This window comes from Mustela erminea, chromosome 6 (assembly GCF_009829155.1).
Source record: "Mustela erminea isolate mMusErm1 chromosome 6, mMusErm1.Pri, whole genome shotgun sequence".
NCBI classification, from domain to species: domain Eukaryota; kingdom Metazoa; phylum Chordata; class Mammalia; order Carnivora; family Mustelidae; genus Mustela; species Mustela erminea.
Genome location: NC_045619.1, coordinates 5023398 through 5045587, shown reverse-complemented (window position 1 = coordinate 5045587; position 22190 = coordinate 5023398). Strand labels below are relative to the sequence as shown.

At 55.3% G+C, this 22190-nt stretch overlaps 1 protein-coding gene and 1 long non-coding RNA gene across 2 annotated transcripts in view; one reads left to right on the top strand and one right to left on the bottom strand.

Moving 5' to 3' along the window:
• The first annotated feature begins 14745 nt into the window (after positions 1-14745).
• PARVB (parvin beta) overlaps positions 14746-22190 on the top strand; it is a 90881-nt gene continuing 83436 nt past the window's right edge. Inside the window, exon 1 of the mRNA XM_032345994.1 lies at positions 14746-14944. Within this exon, the coding sequence (XP_032201885.1) occupies positions 14830-14944 (115 nt within the window). The 5' untranslated portion in view covers positions 14746-14829. The remainder of the gene's footprint in view (positions 14945-22190) is intronic.
• Positions 18382-20922, bottom strand: LOC116592657. Its single transcript, XR_004286567.1, has 3 exons — positions 20846-20922; positions 20259-20362; positions 18382-18839 (listed from the first exon to the last, which is right to left on the bottom strand). It is a non-coding gene; the product is annotated as an uncharacterized LOC116592657 (long non-coding RNA).

Below are 22190 nucleotides of genomic sequence, written 5' to 3'. Positions count from 1 at the left end.
CCGGCAGCCCGCACCGGGGAGCCTCTGCCACTGGCACCTCGGGTCACATGTCCCCTTGCAGCTTCCAGCAGAGGCCCTGCCTTCCTCACACACGCGTCTCCTCCAGCTAAGAATTCTCTTTAGTTTGTGGGTTTGCTTTCTTTTTTTAAAGATCATATAAACTCACCTTTGGGACAGTTAGATGTGTTCAACTACAGTCTGCATTCAGAGGTCCCCAGAGAGCAGAGGATTCCTGAGCCCAGAAAACGGGAGCCAGACAGCTACGCTTTATTACTTTATTTTGATATTTATTTTGTCTAAAGTAGGCTCCATACGCATCGTGGGGCTTGAACCCGTGACCCCAAAATCGAGAGTCGTGTGCTGTATCCACTGAGCCAGCCAGGCGCCCCAGGAGAGCCGGGTTTTAAATGAAGTGTTTAAGATCAGGCGGCCGTCCCCAAAATTCACATCTCTAGTGTCTCTTAAAAAACTGGGTCTAACAACACGCCCAGGGCGGCAGAGGGCTGGAGCAGGGCGGGGCCTTCGGCTGGTGTCTGGGCACCCCCACCCCCACCCGTCTCCCCCAGGCAGGCCTTCTCTCTCCTCTGCGCTTCCTGCCTTTGGCCCATCAGGAGGGGAAGCAGGGCTGGGGAGGAGGCAAGTCTTCTGGGGGCAACTGTCAGGGTGGACAGATCGTGAGCCCCAGGTCGGGGCCGGGCTCTAGCTGTGCAGGCTGTTCCCCAAATCCCCTTCTGTCCTCAGGGCCTCTGGTTGCATTCCGGAGGGGATTTGGGTGGTTCACCTGTCTGGTCCTAGCCGGTTGCCTGCCGCCCATGGGTTTTCTCCGGTCCTTCCTCTGCCCCAGCTAAGTGCCAGCCCATGGGTCGCACCACAGACTGCGTCGTCTGTTGAGCCGTCGGTCCAAGGAGTGGACAGTAGGCACTGGCTTGCGGTTCAGCTCTGCGGCCAGCCAGATCTGGCTTCTTCTTAAGCACTAGGCATGACACTCGCAGACATGTCTAAAGTCATCAGGTCCCACTCGCAGGTGGGGACACAGCCAATGAGCTCCATCGTGTAACCCCTGAAAGCTTGTTCACAGCATCCAAAATGGGAGCCCCGGGAACGGCATATAAATTCCTTTGTGTCCTTTTTTTTTTTTTTTTCCTTTTGCACTGATCTTGCTGGATGATTGTTAAGTCTAACAGCAGTTCTCAAACTGTTTGGTCTCAGGACCCCCTCGCACTGTCAAAAATTGCAGAGGAATCCCAGAGAGATTTTGTTCATGTGGTGGATACTAATACTTAACACACAGGGTATGGAAACTCAGAATTTTATTTTATTTTTTTAAAGGTTTATGTATCTATTTGAGAGAGAGAGAGAGAGAGAGAGAGAGGACACTTTTAAGCAGGGGGAGGGAGAGAAAGACTCTCAGTCAGACTCCTCCCTGAGCTTTGTGCCTGACACAGGGCTCGATCCCAGGACCCCAAGATCATGACCTGAGCAAAATCAAGAGTCAGGCGCTCAACCAATGGGGCCACGCAGGCGTCCCTGGAAATTGAGAATTTTAAATACATATTATTTCCTTTAACAATAACATACCAGGAGTGCCTAGGAGGGTACTAACCCTAACCCGAACCCTAACCCTAACCCACACTCAGCATGGAGCCCACTTAAAAAATAAACAAACACATAAAAATAAAATTAAAAATAAACGTATTCCTTGCTAACATAAGTAACACTTTATGAAGAATGTATTTCCCGAAGAGATTTGGTGAGGCGAGTGGCATCGTTTAGCAATGCTGCAAATCCCTTGACTATCTGTCTTCAAAACACAGATTCTCACGCCAGCCTCTGCCTTCAATGTCTTTCGGGTGAGGTCGTTGAAAGGCCGTGAGGGAATCTGTCCCCCTGCGGGCAGGTGTCTGGAAAAGAGGACAGTATTCTAATAGCCTTTTCAGGGTACTGTCACTATTCTTTGCTACTTCACCAAAACTCAGGACGTGACAGTTTTTTACAGATTAGTACCAGTTTGGAAGCAAACACCTCAGTGACTTTTCATAACTTCCCACAGATACACTAAATCCACGAGTTCACCCGGCGCCGTGACTGGATCTTTTCTCCCCAGGCTTGATTTTATGACAACGTCATGCCCTGGTCCTTTGGGAAATCCTGGTTCACCAAGTTAAGCAAATCTTCCAAATACTGGCCCATGTCATGATCGCATGAAATAAAAAGATCACGTGTAATTTTTAAAAGATTTTTATTTTATTTGACAGAGATCACAAGCAGGCGGGGGGGCGGGGGGAAGCAGGCTCCCCGCTGAACAGAGATCCCGAGGCGGGGCTCAATCCCAGGACCCTGGGATCATGACCTGAGCCGGAGGCAGAGGCTTCACCCACTGAGCCCCCCAGGCGCCCCAAGATCACCTGTATTAATGTCACTCCTGCTTTCCTCAGAAAAACCCTCACATGTCGTGAAGCTGCCGAGCCCGCGGTGCTGGATACAAGTTCCCCCAAGTGGCCAGTTCTCCCGTGGAAGCTCTCGTGTCCTCATTGACAGCAAACAGCTGTCAGTTGCTTTCCCGGAGGAAACCCCCTTCATTCATTTTCAAGGAAATGTCCACCAGATACCCAAGGCCGAGTCACCCGTCATGGTGCGGCGGGTCCTGCCCGAGCCCCAGCCCCGTAGTACGTTCCCCGAGCGGACGTGCCGCCGCGTGCAAGCTCTCGGCGGGGCTGAGCTCTAAGGGAACCGGCCTTTTCCGCTTTGCTGAGGCCGCATGGGCAGGAGCACAGTGACCGCTAGGAGGCGCCCTCCTCCGGCACCAGCACTGATACCCACTGCAGCTCTGGCACCAGGAGAGTCAATGTCCCCGTGAGCCAAGTCACTCAGTAATATCTTGGTCGTAGGAGAATCCGTTTGACCTCACAGACCCTGGAAGTCTCAGGGACTGCCAGGGGCCCGTGGACCACGCACCCATCTCTCACTGTCCGAAGCCTGTGATTTCAGACTGCGGGGTCCCCCCCAGACAGCATGGTGGTGTCAGCTGTAGCCTCATGCTGGGGACGCCAGCAATGTGAGAGCCTCCAGACGGACCTGGAGAGGAGGGACAGCTGGGAATGACAAACCCTCTTAGCATCAGATAGAAATCATGTCCCCTCCCCGCCCTCAGACTGCTCTTGTGGTGGAAACTGTGTAGCAGGAAATGGATGTAAGGGGCTTGGTGCACCGCTGGAGCTGAAGGCAGAAGCCCCGGTTGCGCTGGGGGTGGAGTTGGTATGGGAGGGGGCCGGGGGTGGGGAAGGGGAGGGGAGGCCGGTGGACTCTGCCTTGGGCTGTAGATGTGATCCAGAGGACAGTGCGTGAGCAGGGAAAAAATGGGAGTCTTTTCTGTATTGGTATTTCCTAGATGTGCCGTAAAGCAAAAACATAACGGTATGAAATTGGAATGAAATGTCCACGTCTTAACGTCCACACTTAGAGCTCCAGTCTGAGATGTGAGCTGTGGGAAGCTGTCCCGGCCCTGCTGTCCCGGGGTCAAGCCAGCTGTCCCGGCTTGGCAAATGAACCACGCTTGCTGGAGCGGGGTTGACGGTCATCCGGACAGCTTGTCCCCACGCCCGAGTTGTGACTTTCTACGTGGCATCTTTGTGACAAGTGAATTACTGGATTCCTCTGCCAAATCATTAGATAACTTTAAGAACAAAGAACGTTCGTGCAGAAGATTCAGCATTATCTGGCCGGGAAAATAAACAGTAATCAGTTTTGGAAAAGAAAACACATTCTGTGACTCTGGACAAGCTGAAAATTACAGCCTCTCTGCCCGGTTTTTATTTCTATTTTTTTCTTCCCCTTTTCAATCAATTAGTTTCTAATGGAGGAAGCGTTTCCTACACTCATCACTAGATAGATGCGCCGGTCAGTTAGAATCACTGACTTGGGATGGTTGCGATAATAGCAAGCCTGTAGCCATCCATCACTGCGGAAGAGAAGGTGACCTCATATGGGGTCAGAGACCCAGAGACAATTGCTTCGATCTTATTATCATACCCAGAAATTACCGCTCATTGAAGTGTAATTTCCCTGAAATACTAAAGCAGACAGAGCTGCTGCTAGAAATATTAGAACAATAAAGAGACCGTGTATGGCCTTGACATTGAGCATGAGGGATGGAAACTGACATGCTATCCTCTCCGGGAGCAAGCGCGGAGTGGAGGGTGGCTTGGAATTTCCCGAGACGTTACCATGGCGGGTAAAGGTTAAACAGGGCTCATCCCTAAGCGGTGATCCAGACGCTTGGGCACCAGGCACCCCCAGGAACCAGCCAGAGCCGCCCCGCCGTCAAGAACCACCCCAGTCTGCCCTGCCTCAGTGCTCAGTGCTGCCCCAGGGGCCTCGGTGCCTCTCTGTCTGAACACAGCCTCCCGCTGCTCCTCTGCACAAGTGCAGGGAACAGCAACCTGGCTCGGACTGGAAGAGCATGGCTTGGGAGTCGGAGCCTAGGCCGTCTGGAAACTCTCTCCTGTCACTCCCGCTCACTCACTCACACCTTGCACGCGCAGCTGTGAGGGCTGGACCAGGTGCCTCCAATTCGAATGTATTCGATCTGTTTCCCGGGAAACTCCTCCTTCCCAGCCCTCAGCGTCTGGAGACGGGCTTATCTCTTTCTATGTCATTCTCCCCTCAGAGAGCAGAAGTAAATGAGCCCCCCCACTTTTCTGGACCTTGGTAACCAAAAAACCCCCAAACAAACAAACAAAACCACAATCAAACTCTATATTGCCCTGGACATCTCTATCGGTCACGGAGTGGCAGAGCCAAAGGCACAGGAGAGAGAATACATCCAGGGGCTAAGACGCCCCCTGCCGGCCCTGGGTGCCCCGGGAAAGGCACCAGCCCGCGGGTTTGTCGCCGGAAGCTGGGGGGTGACCCTCTTGACCTTGCACATGGCGGCTCCTCTGGGTTCCCCTCAGTTTCCCCTTGCTGAGCTGATGCTGCCCCCCGTCTTCTGACTCAGCCAGAACTGGCAAAAGGGTTAAGCATTCTGAAATGAATTTTAAGGAAAATGAGGCACCGTTGGCCCAAAAGGATTCTAAAAATAGATGATTGATTCAAAAAGGATCTTGGTGCTGCGTCTCACTCATCACACATCCCCCCCGCTGACCTCCTCAGGAGCTTTGAAAATTCCGAAAATCTTTATTTGCAATAAAGGTGAAAACACGCCACAACTCTTTAGAAATCAATGGTGATATTTTAAAAATAAAGTTTCCATTTTACAGTTTTCGATTTTTATATGTGAATGTGAAAGATCGTGCAGAGTTCCCACTTACCCCCGTGCCCAGCTTCTATTATTAACGATTTCTGTTAGTCTGAGTACCTTTGCTACAATTAAGGAACCGATTAATTAGTTAATATATTGTTTTTAACTAAAGTCTCTACTCAGATTTCCTTAGTTTCTTCCTCACGTCCTTTTCTGGCCCAGGACCCCATCCAGGATCCCCCGTCACACTGAGCCATCCCGTCTCCTTAGGCTCCTCCTGGCTGTGACAGTTTCCCAGACTTGCCTTGCTTTGGCAGCCCTGACATTTTCAAGGAGCGCTGGGCAGGTAGACGGGGGAGAAAGACCACAGAGGTCAAAGTCCCAGTCCCGTCCTACAGCTCGGGACATGCCCGCCGCCGTGATGTTGACCGCCATCACCTGTCACCCGGCTGAGGTATTTCTGCAAGGCAGGCTTCTGGAAGATTACTTTAAAAGGAAAACTTGTATTGTCTGGTGATTTAAGTCTCCTTGGAACAGAGACCTTGGGAACGGAAATGCAGCCTGGAGAGCAGTGGCGTCAGTTTGACCCCAAACAGACCTAAGAGGGTCGGTAGATGCGGCAATGCACAGGTCCCTTTCATCAGCATGGCCTCCAGACCAGACAGCTCGCAAGTGGGGCTGCTGGTGGCTGTGGGTGCCTGGATGATTCTGGAAGGCCACAGTAATGGCAGTGAGGAGTCGGGAGACAAGATCGTGGGGGCCTGGCGCACCCAAGATCACAGGGGCCTGGCGCACCAGGCCGAGCCCGGATGGATGAAGGCGGGGAGGGCGGTGGTGAGACTGGGTTTACTGGATACGAGGTCTTACCTGGGGCCAGGTGGGGCACGGTGAAGCGTGAACGCAGGCTTCCTGCGGGGGAGGGCTGCAGCGAAAGAGATGTGGAGGAGGCAGAGCTGACCCTCCAGGCAGGGTCGTGGGTCTGGGGACAGAAGCCCCCAGTGACGCCCCACATCCCTGTCCCGGGGGCTGGGCGAATTCACCAAGGATGGCAGGCCGGTCTCCTAGCCGCGCTCCAGAGAAGTGCAGTCTCCCTCGGGCACTGCTCTGCCCGCTCTGCGCTGGGTGAGAAATGCAGAGTCTCGGGCCCAGCCCTGCCCACGTCCGCCAGGACCTGCGCTTCCTGAAGCTCCCAGGTGACCCACATGGGCCTGGAGGTTTCAACCGCTGTCATTGGGCTCTGGGACCCGAAGCCGACTCCCCCACGGCACACAGCCGCTGGTGGGCCCCCGTGCCCCGCGTAGCAGAGGACCCCGGAACGGGGCTGGCGACAGTGAAGCTTTGTCCCTATTTCCATGTCATGCCATCCTCTCCTGTGTCCGTTGTCACCGAACCTGTCACCGAACCTGTCACCGGGGCCGAGTGTACGAGGAGGAACCTTAACTTGCCCCGATCAATAAAAGCTCTTCTGCCTGGGAGCAGACATCCCTGTCACCGCCAAGTGGCTGAACCTGCTGTCAGTAATCATTTGCCTTAAATTCATTCATTCATTCATTCATTCATTCAGCAAACGCTGAGCTCCTGGTGTGTGCAAAGCTCTGATGTGGGCTGCAAAGGCAGAGACAATGTTGCCCGTGAGGGGGTGGCAGGGAGCACAGGCAAGTGGGCGGGCAGGAGGCCGTGATGGGGCAGCTGCGGTGCCCGGGTGAGCTGCGGCGACTTTGCCTAAGGGAGGGTGGTTGTCCACGGCCTTGCTCTGCAGGTTAGCCGGGAGGGCCCGTCCACAGCTCCTTCCAGCGCCACCACTGCGGGCCTCATTTCTGTGGCCTTCCCCACCTCCGTCCTTCTCCTCCGGTCGTGGTCCCTGGTGCACACATCTTCTGCTCTTTCTTTGCCAAGGGCCAGCCCTCTGCCGCCTCCCGGGGACTGTCACTCACAGTTCTTCCTTCCTTGTCGGCTCTATCCGTCTCACCTTCCTGTCACCTCCCTCCGCAGGAAAGCCTTAGTCTCACCCTCACCTTAAGGCCGTCCTTTTCAGTGTCTTAAATTACCTTTTCTCTCGGGACTTGATTTCCTTTAGGTCTTAGGCCCAAGATTTAAAAAATATATATATATATAAAATATATATATTATATTATTATATTATATATTTTATTATATATATTATATATTATTTATATATTATATATAAATATATATATATGGTAAAACTATATATATAAGCTACGACTTAGAATTGCAACCATGTAAAAGTGTGTGGCTCAGTGGCCTGGAGTCCATGCAGAGCGTTGTGCACCTGTCACCACCAACGGTCTTGATCCTCCAAAACCGAAACTCCGCCCCCGCTCCACTGTCAGTCCCCAGCCCCTCCCGCGGGCCCTGGTGACCACCGTTGCACCTTTCATCTCTCTGACGGGGACCCCCCTAGGGACTTGACGGGAGTGGAAGCTCACAGGGCTTGTCCTTTTGTGTCGGGCTCATTTCATGGAGCGTGACGTCCTCAGGGTTCATCCGTGTCATGGAACGTGTCCGCATCTCACGTATACATGCCTGATCGACCACGCTGTGTGTCTCCGATCACTGGCCGGTGGGTCGCTGGGTTGTTTTCACCTCAGAGAAAGGCTTCTGGGACTCATCAGTGATTCACTGAATATCCACTCTGGGCCGTGCTTCTAGAGCAGCGACGCTCGTTTTGCATTTTTCTTTCAGATTCCATGAAAACGACAACGTTCCCTTGTCGAAAAATGTTTGCACAGGACAGACTCTGTATCTCATGAACCCCGAGTTCTGCTGCCCACCTGGCGCTTCTGGGAAAAATATTAAGATCTGTGATTTAATATGTGATTTAATAGCTCCTTATACGTAAACATTCAACTAGCACTACAGACTGAATCGAATTTTCAAGCCTTGCGTCTTCCCAATTTCCCTCCATGCGGAATTTTGACGGTCTAAAGATCCCTTGACACACAGAGTGGAGCTCCACGTTCTAACACGCTCTGGATTCAAGAGCCTCCTTTGCTCCCAGCGGCTCGGCTCAAACCGCACTCAGCCTCGAACCGCAGGAGGCGCGCCAGGTGCATAATCAGGAGCACACTTGACCCTGCGAGAGAAGAGCTTGAACGAGTGGCTGGTGAATGGCCCTGTTTTGAACGGGCGCTCATTCTCCGCCTGAAGACCCGCTTTCTCAATCAAGGCGTATTCTAATTTGTCCTCAAATCAGTTTTCTCCTCGCTCTACATAAACATCAATTTGTTGGTTTTACATACTGAAGGGTAGAAAAGCAAAGTTCCCATCAGTCGTTCCCCCTTTGACAGAGTATTTGGAGATTAAAGGGTGAGCTTCCGAACAGGCTTATTTATACCTAAACCGCACGTATGTGTGCACACATGTATGTAAAATACACACACGTATGTGGGCTTTCCATATGCTAATTTGATTCCCTTGCCATTAGTGTGTAAGCGCCACTGGGCAGGTGTTTGGGTCCTTTTCAGTGTTTCACAAGACCTGGAATTCTGCTTTTCTTCTTAACGCCACACCGCGGACACACACACACACACACACACACACACACACCCCCCAGGAAGACAGCTCCTCCCTGTTCATAAAACGTTGAGTGCGGCTGGACTCCGCCATGATTTACATAATCACAGATGCACATTTTTGTGGTTCCTGTTTTCCAAAAAGGCAAGCCATGTCGCAATGTCCTTCTACCTTACATAATTGTACAGAGAGTTTTATAGAAAAAGATACATAAGAAGTGGGATTGTTACCCACCCACTCTTGGAAGGGCTGTGGTAATAATGCATTTTGGAACACAAGGAAGGATTTTGTAGGCTTACTTCCTCCGAGTTCGAAACGACAGGATTTGAATCCCGGTCAGCTTCTAAACACTGATTTTGGTGGTCCCATCCTCATTACCGCTGCTACGGCTTTCTGGCAAAACGTGCAGTAAAGTGAAATTCAGTTTTTGCACAGTCGGCTCTGAAGTCTGGCCCGATGCCTGTCTTTGGATGGCCTGTGAGCAAAGAAATGGTTTACGCTGTAAGTGTTTTGAAAAAAAGATCAAAAGAAGACTCTTTTGTGACAAGTGAAAGTGATGTGAAATGTAAATTTCTGTGCCCACAAATAAAGTTTTATTGGCACACAGCCACACGCGCCTGCGGATGTATGTCTCGTCTGTGGCTGCTTTCAGGCTGAAACAGCAAAGCTGAGCAGTCGTGATAGGCTGTATGGCCTGCAAAGTTGAACATGTCCATGGACTGGCCACTTACAGACCCCTGCCCGGCACCACCGTCTTTCCCGGCTCCAGTGATGTCCTCAGGATGGGCTGTGGCCGTGGCGTCTGCTTCCTCCAGCTGCCTGGAGAAGGCTTACTGTGCCAGAGTGCCCCGCCCTCCCTTCACCGTCCTCCCCACCACCCGAAGCGCAGCTCTCATTCCCTCACTGCTCCCAAGACGGGTGGTAGGAGGATAGCAACGCCTTTCATTGCGCGGCAGGTGATACATAGATGGCAAATTAATGGTGAAAGAAATTCAGACTAAGGTGTGAATGTCTAACGGGCCTTGCCTCTGCTCTCCCAGCCATATAAAAGGTAACGGCATTTTTCAAGGATCTTGTCCTCTAAAAGCTTGGGGGGAAGTCTTGGGGGCATCACCTCTTAGAGTGCTTCACCAATTCTCCTCCATGGAAGGAATCAATAACTCGGTGCCAACCTCTCACACTCATCTACAAACCATTTTAGGAACAAAGAGCACATGTAGTTTAATTTGCCTACTATGCAAACTGACGACTCAGAGGAGTTGCTAATAAATGGAAACCCAACTTCCCTTGTCTCAAGTTTGCTGATGTTTCCAAAATCACGGAGTAAGCGGCTGCTGATCACGGCCGTCCGTGATTCATGTTTTGCTCGCATGTGGTATGGGAGAAAGGGTTACCGCCACAATTTTTTAAATTCCAGGCAAGTGTGGTCATCTTTTCACGCTCCTAGCAGCTATGGTGCAAATCACACAACCATCTCCTGCCAGGCTGCTCCAGGAGCAAACTACTTAAATAGCATTGTCCACAAGATGACTTTAGACACGATGAGCACAGCGGGTTTGGAAGTGCTGCCCCCCCCCCCCCCCCCCCCCGCCGTGCCATAAGATCGCACCCAGAGCAACACCTGGCGCGGGGGCGCGGGAGGCGGGATACGGCGCTTCCTCATCACTGAATTCACTCATTCCCTTGCTTTTCCACACACTCGTGACTCTCCCACAGCTGTCAGAGGTTTGAAAATGAGCAGCTCACGGAAGCATTTCACAGGCTCTGTCCGCACCCTAGGACAGGCTCCCTATCCTCTCCCCAAGAGCTCAGGGCTGGTTCTTTTTATTTTTTTCTGAAAGACATCACTTCTTTTGAAATCAGAGAAAGCAGGCAGCTTCAAAACCTTCTCTATGTGCTTACGGAGCCTCGGGCTGTAAGAGGCTCGTTGATAAGGAACAGACCCCGAAGCAGGCACGGTAAAGAACTCGAATCATCCTGTCGAGAAGTAACATTTCTTTACTTTTTCTTTCTTTCTTGTGTTTTTAAAGATTTTATTTATTTACTTGACAGACAGAGAACACAAGTAGGCAGAGAGGCAGGCAGAGAGAGAGAGGGGGAAGCAGGCTCCCCGCTGAGCAGAGAGCCCGATGCGGGGCTCTATCCCAGGACCCTGAGATCATGACCTGAGCCAAAGGCAGAGGCTTTAACCCACTGAGCCACCCAGGCGCCCCTATTTACTTTCTTCTCCCCACGACTTTACAGAGGTGTCATGGATATACAGGGAAATGGGCAAATGCTCCGCGGACAGGTCTACACCCGAGTGACTACCACCCAGGCCAACTCATGGACCATTTGCATCACCCGGTGCTTCCTGGTGCCCATACCCAGGCAAGATCTTCTCCTGCTGGGGGGAGCCGCTCTCAGCATAGGAAGGAGGTCACCTGTTTTTGAACTTCAAACACATGGATGCACCCCGTGTGCACTCTGGCCTCTCCACGTGACATTTTTAAGATACGTCCCCTCGGTCATTCTTTTTGATCGCTCCGTAGTATTGCATCATACAAACGCTTTCTGCATTCTCCTAACTCGTTACTTTTAAGGCTCTTTGTTGTTAGGACAGATTACATCTGCGTGCATTGCCCCGTGTGCCTGTCCCTTTATGGGAAAGACAGCAAGATCGGCAGGCATGCGCGTGATGGGGTTGATCGAGAGCACGCGGCGTGGGGCTCAGTGCGCGGCCAGGAATTACGGCCGTGAGATGTTTGTTCCTTGTCCGTCATTAAGCGTATAAAGAACTGAGCCACACTTCAAACCCCAAATCAAGTGGTTTTCTTCTATAGGGGCAGCGGCCCATAATCTGATTTTCCTAATTATCCCCCAATGTAAAGTGCGCGCAGAGCGACGGTGGGGACTACCCTTCTGTAGCGTGCTAGACGCGGAAGGCGGAGTTGATGAGGACAGAAGCGAAGGTCCCACTTCAGCTTCTCGTTAAATTATCTTTTTAATTAACAACCAACACTTCCTAATCTTCAAGTGAATATTGATGTTTGCTGCTCTCTAAACCGATCTGGAAAGTCGTTTTGGTTAGACGACCGTGGAGGGAATACTGTGTAAAATCCCCAGGAGCCAGGCCAGTAAGTGAGGAGAATTTGGGGAGGGGGGGTGTATCATTGTCCCTCCTTCATCTGGCCCAGAAAAAAATATAAATCAGTCCACAGCCATCAAGTCAGTGTTTGACCTCCTGTCTGAGATGCACACGAGACAAGCCATTGCAACTCACACAGTAATTTAAGATAATCTTCAGGGGCCTGGGTGGCTCAGTGGGTTAAAGCCTCTGCCTTTGACTCAGGTCATGATCTCAGAGTCCTGGGATCGAGCCTTGCATCAGGCTCTCTGCTCAGCAGGGAGCCTGCTTCCCCCTCTCTCTCTGCCTGCCTTTCTGCCTACTTGTGATCTCTCTCTCTGTGTCAAATAAATAAATAAAATCTTAAAAAAAAAAGATAATCTTCAAAGCTGCCTTTAATAAGAGATCATCCCCTTCTCCAGCCCAGAACGCGCGAGGGACAAACAGCGTGTGTGAATGCACACATTGTCGCTCTGCAGAAAAGGGAGTGATTGTAAACTTAACCAAGAAGTCGTTGCTTTGCAGGGATTTCTTGGTAATATATGATCATGTTTCTATACAAACAATTTCTACGGCATGCTAAGAACCCCGCGGTCACATAAGGCCCAGTGGAGCTCCTCGAGGAACTGGGAATCACTTAGTTGTGGTGAGTAGTCCTGCTTGAAACAGGTGGACATTGTCAGGCTCAGGTGTGTTCTAGAGAAATTCGTTCATGGTGTAATGATGTTTTTAAAAGGAGGATTCCACACGTCTCTGTGCTGTTCATAGGAGCAGTTAAAAACGGAAGATTGTAAGTTCTGTGCATTTGCTGGAAAGTTGGACGCACTGATGAACTATTCAAACAACTGATTACTGGTGGGGACGGGCACAGGACTGTCCCTCTGCTGCCAGTTCTGCGGGCCCAGGAGCATGGCTCTGCTCTGTTTCCCTTCCCACGCTACCTTTCCGCCCACCCCCGTCGGCCGGGGCCTGTGGCTGTGCTGAGGGCCGCCAGAGGGAGAGGGTGTCTGTGGGCCTCCCAAGGCAGTGTGTGTCCTTCTTTAAACTGTCGGTTCTGTGCATCAGCTTCTCAAAGGGGCCAGAGACCCCCGCCTTCGATGACAGCATCCCTCCAGGATCGAGTGCACCGTCTAGCCGAACTGTGCCACTGGGATGTCAATAACCCAGTTCGCAACCTTTCTGTGTTTCCCCCAGTCTGGCTAGACACACCCCCAGTGGGGCCTTCCAAAGCCTCAGAGACCTCTGGCCCTCCGCTGTCTCTGACCCCGGCATCCAAATATTTTCCAAATGTCGTGGTTTGCAGCCCTCAAAGCTCACTGTTGTCTGTCCTTTCCCTCTGGTACCACTTTGGTACTTGGCCTTGGAGACTCGGGGCTGGCCTGTTTCAGGAGCTTCTGAATTGCTCTCTGACCCTGGCTTTTGCTTCCATCCACCCTCGGCATCAATCCAACAGGTCAGGCCTCTGCTCAGACCCTCTCAGAGCCTTGGGGGGCTCCGAATGGGGCATGGTCGTGCTCTTCCCCACCCCAGATGCTCAAACCATACCAGGCCATGTGCCTTTTTTCTTGTCGCTTCACAACCCCGGGTGCCTGTCTTCACTCCGCGTTCTCTCCCCGTCCCTCTCCCCTCTGTCTGCTGCGTCTTCTCTCCCTTTACTGCACAACGGCCAAGGGGGATTTTACCCCATCCCAGGTCAGATGGCTCCACCCCCGCAAGCCTCCTCTCCCCCACCTCACTGGGCTCCTAACTGTATGAGTCCTGTGTCACTGCAGGTTGCATGTGCTGTCCTGGAGGGCAAGTCTTTGTCCCTGTGGTCTGTGCACCCCCAGCAGGAGGACAGGGCTCGGCACCCACTGACCTTTGCTGAACGGTGCGGGAGTTAGTGTGGCGGGCCCTGAGCGGGCACAGAGGAGAACGTTCACCCTTGAGCCACATTTGGGACCCAGACTCTCCTGTCCTTCCCAGGGGACCCGCAGTCTCAGCCTGACCCCACCCCTCCGCCCTGGCCCGGGGGGAAACAGCCTTAAGTCTTCTGATTCCTAGTCTGAGGCTCCTTCCACCTGCGTCTCCGGGATCTGTTCATGTCCCTCCTAAGTCACCCAGGGCCTGGAACTAGTACCACAGGCTCCTGCCTCACTCCTCCCGCCACGGTCCTGGTGTCTGCCACATCAAATAGGTACACCCAAACCTGATCGCATCATCCCAACCGGAAAATCCTTTCTCCGCTGGGCTTCCAGCATCTACAAGGCCCGCCTGGCCCTCTTTGCCCTTCTGCCCTCTCTGAAGCCTGGGCCCTGTCCCCTCTAGTTGCGCTCTTCTCTCTGCCTGAACACCCCGCCCTGAATCCAGGCCAGCCCGGCTCCTGGGCCTTCACATCACCTCTTGGGAAACACCCGGGGCTCCCCGCGCAAGTGTTCGCAGGACGCCCAGGGGCCGGCAGGGCCCTCCACACCGCCGCTTCTTAAGAGCGGGGGCCGTTCACGGGGGTTCCCCCGGCCCCAGGCCCGGTTCTGGGCAGAAGCTCAACAAGTGAAATGACCCATCCCTGCGGTTCTTTGACGCACGTCGTCGCGCTCCCCGCAGGAGCCTTGGCACCGTCACCGGAGCCCGCGGGCGCAGGGCTCAAACGTGTAGGACGAAAGGTCGCAGGGAGCCCGGGGGGGGGCGGTCCCACGCGGCCCTCGGGACCGAGCCCCTTCACTTCTCGGGGGGTGGGGGGAGAGGACGCGGTCCCGGGAGGGGGGGGTGGAAGTGGCAGAGCCGGGACCGCGCGCAACACCTCGGCGGCGGCGGCGGCGGCTCCAGGGCCGGGGGCGGGCGCGGGGCGGGGGCGAGCGCTGGGGCCGCGCCCCGCGGGCCCCTCCCCGGGCGGCCGAGCGGGCGGCGGCGGCGACGACCCGGGCGGCTCCCACACGCGCTGCGCCCGCCGCCGTGCCCCGCGCCGCCCATGTCCTCCGCGCCGCGGCGCTCGCCCACCCCGCGGCCCCCCAGGACGAAGAAGGACGAGTCGCTCCTGGGCAAGCTCGGCGGCACGCTGGCGAGGAAGAAGAAGGCCAAGGAGGGTGAGTGCGCCGGCCGCCGGCCTGCAGCCGCGCAGGCGTCCCCGAGCCTGGCCGGGACCACGCGTCCCCGCGCGCAGGCGTCCCCGCGCCCCGTGGGGTGGCTCCCGCCCCGCGCCAGCGGCCCCCGCGTCCCCGCCCCCTCCGGGCCCCGCGCGCGCGCGTCCCCGAGCTCTGCCGGGACCACGCGTCCCCGCCCGGCCTCGCCGGGGTGAGTCCCTGGCTTGCGCGCTCGGGTCCCCGCCAGCCCCCAACCCCGCCGACCCCGCGCGGCGCGCCGCCGTGACCTTCGGGAGCGCCCTTGACCCTCGCTCCTTCCTCCTGCCCAGACCTTTAAACACTGGCGGGGAGTCTTCGCGGCCCGGCCGCCCCCTCCCGGGCGGTTTGCAGATGGCCGCTAGTGCGGAAGGGGGCCTTGGAGCGAGAGCCCGGGTCGCCCCCTCCCCCGCGCCCCCGCCCGCCGGAGTCGCCGTTGGCTTAGCCCGGCTGGAGAGCAGCCCCGCCTGCGGGCCCCCTGCCCTCAGCCCTGCGTGTGACCCTCCTCGTGCTGAGCATTTGCTGGCCACTTCGGGCTGGCTGGGCACGGGCCAGGGGCCGGGTTGGTGTTTTGGGGGCGGGAGCCCCTGCAGGGGACACGGCCCTCGCCCTGGAGCCGGGAGGAAGGAAAGGGGCGCAGCGAGTGCGGGCCACCGGCCGGGGTGGGGGCGGGGGCGCCGCGACCGCGGGCGGCAGAGCTCCCCTCCCACTTCTGTGCTTGGGAAAATCATTCTAAAGAACTACCTGCCTCCTTTTACAGTTCTAAAGTTTTCTCAGAGTTGCAAGGGCCGGAACTTCGGCACCACTGTGTGTGTTTTAAATACACCGCTGTTGGCTGCCTCTTTGAGGACCGCATTCCTGAATTTTCCCCTTTGTTCAAGCCGGGAGATTCCTCCCCTGGGGCAGATTCCGGATGGGTCTGGGTGAGTCCTGCTTGGGAGGAAGGAGGAGCGGAAGAGGCCGCGGAGATAAGGCAGGTGGGGGAGAAGGCCCGGCCTCAGGCCGGTGTTGGGGAAGAAGGGGCTGGGAGAGGGATGTGTGGACTGGTTTCCTGAAACCACGGAGGCTGACACGCCCCAGAAAGTCTCCTGGTAGCTCCAGGTTGAGTGAACCCCAAGGATGCATACCCGCGGGGACATCCGATCTCCATTCATCTCTCTAAGGGACCTGCGAGTTTCTAGGGATGCGTGGGGAAGTGCATAGCCCCATGCATTCCCCTTGGGGATTTTTATGGGGGGGAGGTGTGTACCCTGGCATCTCCCATCTGGGAAGCTTTCACCAAATGACTTGATTCGGTTCCCTGTGGGTAGGGCCTTGTCAACCTTTTGGGGCTTCCAGACATCCCAGAACAAATTGGCCATTCTGCTTTCGCAAGCCTTACGTTATGATATAAGGGCCCAAACTGGCGTATATTTGTTTCCTATCAAATGGTAAATGACAGTCACTCTTCTGTGTCATTCCTGCCGCCTCGGTGATGTGTGTTGTCAGCTGTTGCGATGTCGTCCTCACTACAAGTCATTTCGGGTCCCCTTGGGGACTTGGAACAATTACAGACAGAAATGCCTCTTCCCCTGTCCCAGTTTGTTCGGCCTGGGGAGAAGAGATGCAGGCCAGGCTCCTGCCTTCCGGGAACGGGGCACCGGCTGAGACAAGCCCACGGACCAGAGCATGAGGATACCAAGCGCTCTGAGGAATTTGCGAAAGTGTAGGCGGGTCGAGAACGGCCCAGAGCAGGTCACACTTCACTTGGGATCAGAAGGAACTGGTGAAAGAAGTCTGTCACTGACTAGCACGGCAGCGGAATGTTCTGGACTGTCATGGCTTTTTCTGGACTGTCATGGCTTTTTATGGGTGCCGGTTGTGCCCTTGGAATACAAAGAACACGTGCCTGAATAATGGGCTGGGCCCAAAGCGAAATGCTTCTTGTCTTTGGTTCTAGGAGCTCGTGTGTGTCTAGGGCGTTGTGGGCCAGTGTGGTCCGACTGGTGCACCGGGAATCCCGGTACCAGAGCATCCTGGGAAGAACATCGGGGACGTGAAGACAGCAGAAGGGCCAAGATGGTTGCAGTTGTGCTGTTGCTTTTGTGCGTGAGTTAGCCGGCTCCCCAGGCCTCGGTTCTCACAGTTCGGTGCCTGGCCTGCTTGGGGTTCCCCCATATAAACAGAAGGCCGAAAACCCCTAAATGGGCTCAGATGCAGGAGTGGGGTGGGGGTTTGGAGGCTGGGCTGGGAAGGGCTTCCCGCTGGTCTTCTGGGAATTGGGCAGCAGAGAGGCAGAGGCTGGCTGATGAGGCCCTAATAACGGAGAGTTGTCAGCCCTCCAGCAGCCCTGCTGCCTTGGCTGCCTGCCCTCCTGAGCTCTGTGCTCTTGGCACGGTCTGTGAGGCGGGGCGGGGCCCGGCCCCCATGGGCTGACCCGCATTTGCCTACCACCGAACATCAGGAAGAGGGTGGGTGCTCAGAGGTCGCTGGGTGCTGTCAGGTGCCGTGGGGTTTCGTTTTCCTTTTTGTTAGAAGGTTGACAGTGAGTTGGGGAGCCTGGGCGGTGGTGAGGCCCCGGTAAGGGAGGGTGTGAAGATTCAGGGAGGTCAGGGATTCGGGGAGCCTGCGGGGCTTGGACTCCACCCGGATCGGCAGAACTCGTGGTTGTGACAGGGCACGGAGGGACACGTGGGGTGAACGTCCCGTCATCTTCAGGCGAGGTCGTTTTAGGAAATGCGTTGCCCTGGGCTTTGGAGGAACCAGTGCAGGAAGAGCGCGTGGCTGAATTTGCGGCGTGATTCAGGCTGACAGGCTCCGGGAGGGAACCACTTCGGGTCACGTGGTGGCCTGCTTCAGAAAACAGAACTGTGACTAACTGCGGATGTCGGAAAAGGGTGGGAAGAGCGCTTAACAAGCCCACGGCTCCCCCAGAAGGCCTGGGGACTTCGCAGAGCAACTTACTAAAAGCTGGTTTGCACAGACTCCTCGCCGGGTCCTCCTCATGACCTCGGATGGAAGGCCCCAGAGATCCAGCAGCCCTGGAGGTGGGGCCAGCGGCACCCCAGGTGCTGCAGCTGCCCTGTCAAGTCTTCCTAGAGGGGTGCAACCAGCCTGGCCCTGGATGGAAGGGGCCCCGTGGGGGGCCTCCCCGTCCTCTGCACTGAGGACCTGCCCTCATCCCAGACACCAGCAACCAAAGGCCAACCTGGAGGCTCTGTCCCTCCTTTGCTCCGAGGAAGGAAACGTTTAGGAAGTTCCTGTTCTCTGTTTTTTTATTTGTTTCTGTAAATGTCCTTTTTTTTTTTTTTAGATTTATGTATTTATTTGAGAGGGAGAGAATGATCACGAGCAGGGTGAGAGCTAGAGGGAGAAGCAGATTCTGGCTGAGCAGGGAGCCCGATGCGGGACTTGATCCCAGGATCTCAGGATCATGACCCGAGCCCAAGGCAGATGCTTAACCAGCGGAACCCCCCAGGTGCCCCTGTAAATGTCCTTTTCTCAAGCAGACTTAGGCTCCAGTTCCCTGATGACTTGCAGACCTCAGCATATCTTCGTGTGCGTGTGTGCCGTCTGGATGTCCCCTTTGATGAGGTGCTGTCTGTTCACATCTTTGGCTCGTTTTTTAAATCAAAGTTGTTTGATGTCTTAGTGTTGGATTTTACAAGTTCCGTGTCACTTAGCTGCAGATCCTTTCCCCGACGAGCCTTCTGCAGGGCCTTGCTCCTGGCCTGTGCTGGTCCTCTGCTTCTCTCCCGGGTCATCTTCCAAGTGTCGTCTTCCAAGCGTTGGGTGCAGAAGCACCAATCCATGAGCACCGTGTTCGTGGTGCCCTTCCTGGGGATCTGTGCTCAAGGGATCACCGGGCGGCTGTGACCTTGCCCTGTGGGTTGAAATGATTACGCTTCTTTTCTTCAATAACGCATGGGAGAGAATATTCTCTGCACCACCCTGTCAACCCCTCTGATCACCGTGACTTTTACAGAGCGATCTGCTGTGTGGACGCTGCGTGGAGCCCCGCGCAGCCCACTTGAACGCTGCTCCGTAATCACAGGATCCGATGCAGTAGTGCCTGCACGGAGATGTTCTGTGGTTGCGTCCTGCGACATGGACAATCTTAATTAATGGCAAAGTCTATGCAGGGGTGACATTCCCCCTCACTTTGTACTTGAGAGAACACAACCGGAGCCAGTAGCCACTTCACTGGTTGAAACCGGTGGTTCTCAGCTGGGGGTGATTCTGCCCCCCGGGGATGCTGTGGGTATCCCCTAACATCGCTGATAAGAGCGGCAGCGTGGACAAGTCAGGCTGCTTCCTTCCCAGGTGGTCTCCAGAACTCCAGGGGAAGACCGAGGAGCCCTCGGGGGTGGGGAAGCTACTCTGGGACCCCAGGCCTGGGGCTCAGCATCTGGGGCTCTCTGGTCAGTTCCTCGAAGGGAGGGGGAGAATCCATGGGGCCCCCTGGCCCCGGGCACTGGTCACGGCCTCCTGGTGAGCAAGTTCAATCCTGAGGGGGGGCAGATTCTTAGGGGGGGAGTCTGGGTGAGAGCTCCTACCTAGAAGATAACAAGGTTTTGAATTTTCCGTGAAAGCTCGGAGGACACGTGGCCAGAACCCCCCAAAGGGGGAGGTGAAGGCTGCTCTTCCCTTCCAGAATAGTAGAGGAAGGGGGTGCCCCGACCTGGGGTCTAAGGACACAGGTGGAGGAGTCTCTGCACTCCTCTGGCAGGCGGGGAGCCGGTGGTGGGGCAGCAGTGACGTCCTCCGAGCTGGTGACCGTGACCGGGGAGGGGACACAACCTGAGCGTGGTTCTGCGTGCCAGCTGGAGGAGGGGGTCCCTGGTTGCATGTAAAGGATGGCTGGGAATCAGCCAGAGGAGGGGGTCGAGTAGGGGGCTTCCCTCCCGGGGCGCTGGAGGAGACCCCACTAAGCCCCTTTTCGAGAAGGGCAGGCAGTTCATGGCAGCTGGGCTGTGGTGTGGCATGTGGGTCGTGGTCAGCCAGGTGGGTGTTCCTGTAGAAGGTCTGGAGGCTGCAGTGGGTACCGTGGGCGCAGTGGGCGGGAGCGGGCCACCGTGGGAAGGTGGGGGGTGGGCAGGTGCCGGCGGGCTTCCCCCAGGCAGTGCGGAGGCAGGTGCCTCGGCTCCCCCGGGGACAGTGCGGAGGGAGCCACTGTGGCGTGGCCTCTCCCCTCTAAGAATGAAGACACTTGGCAGGAACACAGAGTAGCTGAGGCGGCCTTCTCTGCCCAGACCCCAGCTCCCGCGCCTTGCAGGCCATCCGCGGTGCCCGGCTCACATACCTGGGTCCGTCCGTGGTAGTGTGCAGCCGGTCCGGGACTTTATGCCGACTGGGGCGTGACTTCTCTGTGCTCTTACAGCAGATCTCAACAGCCCTCTGGTTTACCTTTAAAAAATAAAAACGGACTAGTGTGTTTCTTTGTGGCAACACACAGGAAGAGGATTTGTAATGAGTCTGGTCTCTCTGGGCAGGGACGGAGGGCTCTTGGAATTCTTTGCCATTTCCGGGCGCTCATGTGATCGCCTTGGCTGGGACCCTTGGAACATCAAGTGCAGGTCATGTGTAAGGTCGGTTGGCCTTTTTCTCTGTGAGAAGGCAGAGTGGCTGGCGAGCCCGTGGATGGATGTGAGTAGGTGAGGACCAGAGCCGCGGGCGGCTGAGTTCTGGAACGGTCTGACCTCACAGAAGCCCGTGTAGGTCCTGTGTGGATCTGTTGGGCCCGTGAGGTCCTCCGCAGAGCCTGTCGCGGAGGAGAGAAGCAGGGAAGCAGTCCCTTTCCGGAGACCCAAATGCCTCTTCTTGGAGCTGCTTCTGACCAGTGTGGGGGGCAGCTCAGCGTGGGGCAGGAAATGCACGGTCTCTGCTCACCTCCTGGATTACAGCGTATTCCTTGGGGGCGGTGGGGTGGAACTCACTGGAAACCACGGTTCTGCTTTTCCTCTGTCTGGCGGAGAGGAAGTGGCGTTCAGGGGGAGCTTTGTGACGTTTCCTTTGATTATTACCCTGATGGCAATTTTCAAATCCAGCCTGCTCCCTCTTTGTTTTGTGGATGTTTAGTGGGGAGGGGGAGAGGGGAACATGTACAAGAGAAACACACGTGGGCACATCGTTTGTACCAAACTGGGCTTTGTTCTTGGTGGCCCACCAGAGCCCCTTGGCACCTTTGCTTTGGTAAGAAAGGGAAATTGATTCCGGGCCCAGAGCCGTGACTCTGACGTTCCTTATCTTTCTGTCCTGAGACGGCCTCTTTAAGAACAGCTAACTCGGTGCGGTTCTCCTAGCATCCTGGCTGTCCCTGTGTGGTCCCTAAGGAGGAGTCGGGTCGCCCTGGCAACCCCACGCTCATTAGCCAAGCTCTGCTTTGAATTCCGGTCTCTGCTCCCCGGAATGAATATTTATCTCAGTCCCGAAGTTAGTTTACCAGCCCGCTCCCTGTCCGGTCGTCAGAATAATTAAGGGATGTTTATAAGATGTAAGTGGGTAAGCGCATGCTGTGAGCAGTTTCAAGTGCTTTGTGCGATTGATTTCCGCCTGCTGTGGTCGGCGCAGGGCAGGTAACGTTACCTACCAATTCTCTGGTTTCCAAGTAGGTGGTTGCATCACATAAAAGACGTGCCCTAAGGAAGCCTGTTTTCTCTTTGGCTCAGCTCTACACTTTTTAGGTTTCAGACGCAAAAATCACTTTACTTCCTAGTGAGCGTATTTGCTATTTATTATAGTACATGGGGCTGACGGACCAGTTCATGAGCTGAGGGGTCCACTGCGAACGTGTTGGAGTGGTGCGGTCAATCTCCTTCCCTGCACTAATTGCTCTGGGGGAGCGTACCATGGAACGCACGACGTTCTAGAAGTTTCTGGGAGCTTTTGCATCCTTGAGACTCTTCTTGGTGACACGTGCTCAGATGAGAGCTGCTTTCTCCTTCTAACGGAGCCGCAGGTTCTAGCGTCATCTGCCGGGCTCACAGCCCCTGGGAGTCACGGGATGGGTTCGGGGAAGCACGGGGAATCCTTGACTTTTCTACCTGCTGTGAGAGTCGGGGCTGCGGGAACCTTTGAGGCTCCGTGGACGCCTCTCTCAGTCATTCGTGAGGTCGAGAAGTGGGGAGGTGGGTAAGTGGCTCCGTGCTTCCGAGCTGGTGTGTCCTCGCTGTTCCCCAGAAAGGCAGCGTGCTCCATGGGGAGGCTGTGGGCAGGGGGCCCAGCCGGCGGTCGG